Raw genomic sequence first — 7,158 nt, forward strand, 5'->3', positions numbered from 1 at the left:
GTCAGTTGTCTTTTGATTTTGTTAACTGTTTCCTTTGCTGTGCAAAAGCTTTTGCTCTTATTAATTTTTGAATAAAAATTCTTGACACAAGTATTTAAAAAAAAAAAGTAATATTACTCAGCCATCAGAAAGGGTGGATATCCAACTTCTGAATCAATGTTGTTGGAACTGGAAGAGATTATGCTAAGTGAAATAAGTCAAGCAGAGAAATCCAATTATCATATCATTTCCCTTATTTGTGGGACATAAGGAATAGCATGGAGGACTTTAGGAGAAGGAAGGGAAAAATGAAGGGGTGGGGGAATCAGAGGGAGAGATGAACCATGAGAGACTATGGACTCAGGAAACAAACTGAAGGTTTTAGAGGAGAGTTGGGTGGGGGAATGGGTTAGCCCAGTGATGGGTGTTAAGGAGGGCATGTATTGCATGGAGCACTGGGTGTTATACATGAACAATGAATCATAGAGCACTACATCAAAAATTAATGCTGTACTGTATAGTGACTAACATAACATAATTAAAAAATTAAAAATAATTTAAAAAATTGAGTTTTTTTAATTACTTTTCAGTGTAACAGAATTCGTTGTTTATGCACACTCAGTGCTCCATGCCATATGTGCCCTCCATAATACCCACCACCTGGCTCCCCCAACCTCCCACTCCCCGCCCCTTCAAAACCCTCAAATCGTTTTTCAGAGTCCATAGTCTCTCATGGTTCACCTCCCCTTCCAATGAGTATTTAAGTAATCTCTATACTCAACCGAGGCTTAAACTTACAAACCCAACTTCGAGTCTCATGCTCTACTGAATAAGCCAGCCAGCCACCCCAAAGAATGTCTGTATTTTTAATATTTCTAACTATCTTCAGAGATTCTCCAAAACATTGTAACACTTCACAATTGTGACAGCAAAGTTAGAGAATACCCATTTGCTACTTGATTAAAAATACCAACCCAATCAATGTGACAGCTCCTTGAGTGTTTTCTTGGGGTGATGAATTTGAAAGAGATTTCTGTTGATTTTTTAAACCATTACTGAGCCCCAGTAAAGATTCATATATTTGATCACCATGTTCAATTTTCTATTGTTATTATATGCTCACATATCATATGCCTATTAACAATTATCAGCATTTCAAATAATTATTGTAAATCTGTTTCTCTATTGAATTTTAGTTTTAAATTTTATTTAGTTAAATATACTATCTTTTGGGGCGCCTGGGTGGCTCAGTGGGTTAAGCCTCTACCTTCGGCTCAGGTCATGATCCCAGGGGCCTGGGGTCGAGTCCCGCATCGGGCTCTCTGCTCAGCAGGGAGCCTGCTTCTCCTCATCTCTCTGTCTGTCTCTCTGCCTATTTGTGATCTCTCTCTCTGTCAAATAAATAAATAAAATCTTTAAAAATATATATATATATACTATCTTTTTACCTCTGAAATTTTTGCCTAAATTATGATTTTCCCACCTGTGGATTTCATTTCATTCTATATGTGTATTAAAAATGGAATGGTTATTCTTATACCAAGGGTTTACTCTTTCTGGTTTTTGTAAGATGTGTGAGATAAGGAACCACTGAAATTCATTCCACAGAGAAAGCTGTTTGTGCCAACTTCCATTCAACAATCCAATCTTCTCCAACGAAGTCCTAATGCAGCTCTGTCATGTATTAAATGTCCATATATAATGAGAACTAATTCCTGGTTCACTCAACATATATTAAAAGAGCATATGCTATGTTCCAAAAATTTCTAAGAGCTTACATGTAACAGACAATTATTTCAATGTCATGGGGAGTTTTAATATTCATCCATGTTGATTTTGTAAAATTACTGCTCCTGTAGCTCCTATTTCAGTTAGATCTCAAAACTTCCTTAAATGTTGTTGAATACAGTTGTACAGAAACTGCTCTCCTGCTCTCTTTAACCTGGTTTTACTTTTTCTGTCATTCTCTGGATTTCATTATGTCCCACTTTCTTCAATTTGTTTCTATATAAGTACATATACATCCCATGAAGAAAAACATGAACAACACAGGTGATGTCCCTGCTCCTTTGGTTCTTACCTCATAGTGCCAGACAAGAGCACAGTGAGATAAATCTGAGTCTGATTTAGTGTCCTCAGATAAGTCACACAAAAAGTATTCAGAGTAAGAGGATAGATTGCCTCTAGGTGTGTAGGATTTCACAGAGTCTTGCATGTTGAACAAGAACATTGAGTCATTGTGTTCATCAGACTTGTCAAGAAAGTAATTGTACCCAAAGGCTAAAAATAAGAAATTTAAAAAAAAGATACCACAAAAGAAAAGTGATAAAAGGTTCACCTCATCCTCTATGGAACCAAACAAAAAAGCATGGGTCAAATAAATATGGATGAGGCACAGGAAGAAAAATGAAAAAGTCTTCAGTCTGCTCTCTGGTAATAAAAATGTCCAAATTTTGTGAAATGTTGGTTTATTTTTTTCTTGTTATGTTCAATCAATAATGTGATTCACACCATAAAGATGTCACTACTTTGTGAACAAAACTTATTTTGCTCTTATTATTTTTGCTGATTAAAAATGGTATGTAGGGGCACCTGGGTGGCTCAGTGGGTTAAGCCTCTGCCTTTTGCTCAGGGTCCTGTGATCTCAGGGTCCTGGGATCGAGCCGGACATTGGGCTCTTTGCTCAGTGGGGAGTCTGCTTCCCCCTCCCTCTTTCTGCCTGCCTCTCTGCCTACTTGTGATCTCTCTCTCTGTCACATAAATAAATAAAATCTTTTTTTAAAAAAATGGTATGTAAGCAAGACTGGATGCCGCTAGCACCAAGGAAGCTTTCCCTTCCTTGTAGTCTATCAGAAAAACTGAGCTTATTAGATCATTTTACTCTGTATGTCCATCTCATTTCTCCCTCCCTCTGTCTGTCTCTCCCTATCTCTCTATTTATTGAACACAATTTTTTGCGGCTGCTTTTTAAAAAAACTTTATTTAAATTCAGTGTAATTAACATATAGTGTATTATTAGTTTCAGAGATAGAATTTAGTGATTCATCAGTTGCATATAATGCCCAGTATTCATTCCATCAAGTGCCCTCAATGACCATCACCCAATTAACCCATCGCCCCCCACCGACCTCCCCTCGAGCAACCATCAGTTTCTGTCCTATTATAAAGGCACTTGTGGTTTCCCTCCATCTCTGTTTGTATCCTTTTTTAATTTTTTTCTTCCTTTCCCCTATATTTATCCATTTTGTTTCTTAAATTCCACTTATGAATGAAATCATATAGTATTTGTCTTTCTCTGACTTATTTTGTTTAGCATAATACATGCTACCTCCCTCCAGGTCTTTGTAAATGGCAAGATTTGATTCTTTAATGGCCAAGTAATATTACATTGTGTATATATACTCACCTTTATCCCACTGAGTCCACCCAGGAGCCCCTACTACATCTTTATTCACTCATCTGTGGATGGACTTCTGGGCTCTTTCCACATGTTGCCTATTGTGGACATGACTTCTATAAACATTTAGGCACATGTGCCCTTTCAAATCACTGTTTGTATCCATTGCAGAAATACCAAGCAGTGAAATTGTCACATGGTATGGTGGCTATTTTGATTTTTTTCAGAATCCTCCTTACTGTTTTCCAGAATGTCTGCACCAGTCTGCATTTACACAGACAGTGTGAGGGGTTTCCTTTCTCTCTGCATCTTGGCTAACATCTGTTGTCTATCAAGTTGTTAATTTTAGCCTTTGTGAACAGTGTGAGATGGTATCTCACTGTGGTTTTGATTTGTATTTGCCTGATGATGAGAGATATAAACATTTTTTCATGTATCTCTTAGCTGTTTACAGTTGTATTGAAAACCATAAGTTATCTAGGAAGAAACCTAACCAAGGAGGTAAAATATCTGTAGTCCAAAAATTGTAGAATACTTGTGAAAGAAATTGAGGAAGGCACAAAAAATTGGAAAACATTCCATATTCATGTATTGGAAGAAAAAATATTATTAAAATGTCTATGCTACCCAAAGCAAATATACACACTCAGATTAATCCTTATCAAAATACCACCAACATTTTTCACAGAACTGGAAAAAATTATCTAAACTGCATACGGAACCAGAAAACACCCTAAATATTGAAAACACTTTTTTACATTTCTTTACACACAGGTCAGAAAGTGGCTATTACAAAATGGAGACCCAAGATGATTTGTCCCTGGGAAGCTCTGAGTAGGAATTTCTGGGTATTATTCTACATTCTTTATGGGAAAGGTAATATGATGCATATCCATTCATATCCTAAACACTGTGTTGGAGTGGGTAGGGAAAGATAATAAGGACTTCGAAGTAACACACACAAGGAGGACCTGGTGTGCTCTGTTGTATGTAAGTGACACTGTGTGTGTGTGTGTGTGTGTGTGTGTGTGTGTGTGTGTGTGTGCACACGTGCATGTGGACATCTTGATGAGTGAGAGCAGTCCTCAGAGAAGGGTTAGACAGGTTCCTCCATTGCAAGATGCCAATTATAATACATAGGCCAAATTCAATAACAGAAGATACTAAGGAGGGGTGTTCAATGGACAGGAGGCTGATGCAACCAGATCATAAAAAGGAGGAGGTACACAGTGTGGACAAGGAAGTCCCTGTGTCTTGAATATTAAGCAGGTATGAGGCCACATGATTCTACAAAATTCACTGCCACCACCTCTCATCACTGCTGTCCATTCCCCTCAACACACAGGCTTCCTTTTGAGCCTTCATTTTCTGACAAAAGTACTTCCTCAGGGCCTTTGCATCAGCTGTTTCCTCTATCAGGAAGACCTCTCCCTTCCACCCACTCTTCCATGAAGTCTCATTTCAAAGGTCACCTTCTTAGCCAACCTTGACTGAACACCCAACATAACACCTGACATATTCTCTCCCTTAACCTGCTTTTGTTCTGTTCATATCATCTCTCCCCATCTCATGATTATTTAATCGTTATATATGCATCTACCCTATCACCGTCGTTGAATTGTAGGGACTTTTGCTTTTCAACACCCACTACTTTATGACTAGAATTTCCAAAACTTGGTCAACATTGCATATATTTTTCAAATGCATGAAATGTTTTCTTACTGAAACTGTAAAATACCCGACCTTTTGGGAAAACATTGGATGTTGTGATGAAAATTCCTAATCAGAGAGGATTAGGGATCCCCCTAACCCAAATTCATTCACAAAATACTGTGATTACTTTCTTGACTGTAAAACAAAAATTGTTGCATTTCCACAATGTGAGCAAGGACTATTTGTGTAAAAATTAATTCTGTTACTTCTCTCTGTGCTGGTAGTCACCTACAACACATGGACCCAGAAAACAATACAGGAATTTCAGAGTTCCACCTTCTTGGATTTACAGAGAAACCAGAACTGCAGCCCCTCATATTTGGGCTTTTCCTCTCCATTTATCTGATCACTGTGTTTGGAAACCTGCTCATCATCCTGGCTGTCAGCTCTGACTCCCACCTCCACACCCCCATGTACTTCTTCCTTGCAAACCTGTCTTTTGTAGACATCTGTTTCACCTCCACCACTGTCCCCAAGATGCTGTGGAATATCCAAACTCAGAGAAAAGTCATTACCTATGCAGGCTGCATCACACAGATGTATTTTTTCATACTATTTACAGGATTAGACATGTTCCTCCTGACAGTGATGGCTTATGACCGCTTTGTGGCCATCTGTCACCCACTGCATTACACAGTCATCATGAACCCCTGGCTTTGTGGACTGCTGGTTCTGGTATGTTGGATCCTGAGTGTCTTTCATTCTTTACTACACACTTCCATGGTGTTGCGGTTGTCCTTCTGCACAGAGGTGGAAATCCCCCACTTTTTCTGTGAACTCAACCAGATGATCCAACTTGCATGTTCTGACACCTTTCTCAATAATATGGTGATGTATTTTGCAGCCATGTTGCTGGCTGTTGGTCCCTTCATTGGTATCCTTTACTCTTACTCCATGATTGTTTCCTCCATATGTGGGATCTCATCAGCTCAGGGCAAGTATAAAGCATTTTCCACCTGTACATCTCACCTCTCAGTTGTCTCTTTATTTTATTGTACGAGCCTAGGAGTGTACCTTAGCTCTGCTGCTACCAAGAGCTCCCACTCAAATACAGTAGCCTCAGTTATGTACACGGTGGTTACACCCATGCTGAACCCATTCATCTACAGCCTGAGGAATAAAGACATAAAGGAAGCTCTGATGAGATTCTCTAGGATGACAGCTCTAAAAGGGATAATTGTTCTAGCACTGAAGAAGTGCCCATGAGTGCGGGGCCCAAAGCCTGATCCAAATGTTGAGATACATTGATCAGATTGTGGAATTGGAACATCCCTCTTCTATTTTTTTTTTCTGGGAATTTCTATTTTTTTAACCTCTCTGCATAATTTACATAACTCAGTTTGTTAAGCTTTGTGATAACTCTGATATCCAAGAGATTTTCCCTTTGTCATTATCCTGCTCTATCAATGTCATTCCTAATCTCAAATGTGAAATATTTGGATATTCTCACTTATTCAAAGGACTCCATGAATCTGTTAAGAATTATTTCTTCTCGGGCCTTCTGGGTGGCTAAGGGGATTAAAGCCTCTGCCTTAAGCTCGGGTCATGATTCCAGGGTTCTGGAATTGAGCCCCACATTGGACTCTCTGCTCAGTAGGGAGCCTACTCCCTCCCAATGCCTCTCTGCCTACTTGTGATCTCTGTCAAGTGAATAAATACAATCTTTGAAAAAAAAATCTTCTCAAATTAAATACATCAGGGTAAGTATAGTTTCTTTAGTTTGACTGAATACTACTCCTATGGAAAATCTACTCTTGGCCACCAGGGCTATTTATGTAAATTTATAATAGAGGAAATTCTAATACCACTGTGCTTCCCTCTCATGAACATCATTCCTTTGTATATTGTTATCTTTACTGTTCTGTCTGAGAATGGATATTTAGATATACTGGTGATTGTAGCTGTTCATGGAGATTTTTCTACACATTAGTATCCTGTTGTTACACAGCTTATGTTCATCATGCCTACCATAGTCTTTAGGGGAAAAAAAAGATAGTAAAATACATTCTCCAAGTGGAATCTATACAGAAATGGATAAAATAGAATGATAATATATGGCCTTATAATCA

The 7,158-nt window shown here is 38.4% G+C and overlaps 1 protein-coding gene across 1 annotated transcript; it reads left to right on the forward strand.

Moving 5' to 3' along the window:
• The first annotated feature begins 5,326 nt into the window (after positions 1–5,326).
• On the forward strand, positions 5,327–6,295 carry LOC132010388 (olfactory receptor-like protein OLF4). Its single transcript, XM_059388261.1, has one exon. The coding sequence runs from the start codon at positions 5,327–5,329 to the stop codon at positions 6,293–6,295; it is 969 nt and encodes a 322-aa protein (XP_059244244.1).
• The last annotated feature ends 863 nt before the right edge of the window (positions 6,296–7,158 follow it).

This window comes from Mustela nigripes, chromosome 2 (assembly GCF_022355385.1).
Source record: "Mustela nigripes isolate SB6536 chromosome 2, MUSNIG.SB6536, whole genome shotgun sequence".
NCBI lineage: Eukaryota > Metazoa > Chordata > Mammalia > Carnivora > Mustelidae > Mustela > Mustela nigripes.

Coding starts and splice junctions, on each gene's coding strand:
- LOC132010388 (XM_059388261.1), top strand. CDS start 5,327: ATGGACCCAGAAAACAATACAGGAATTTCAGAGTTCCACCTTCTTGGA.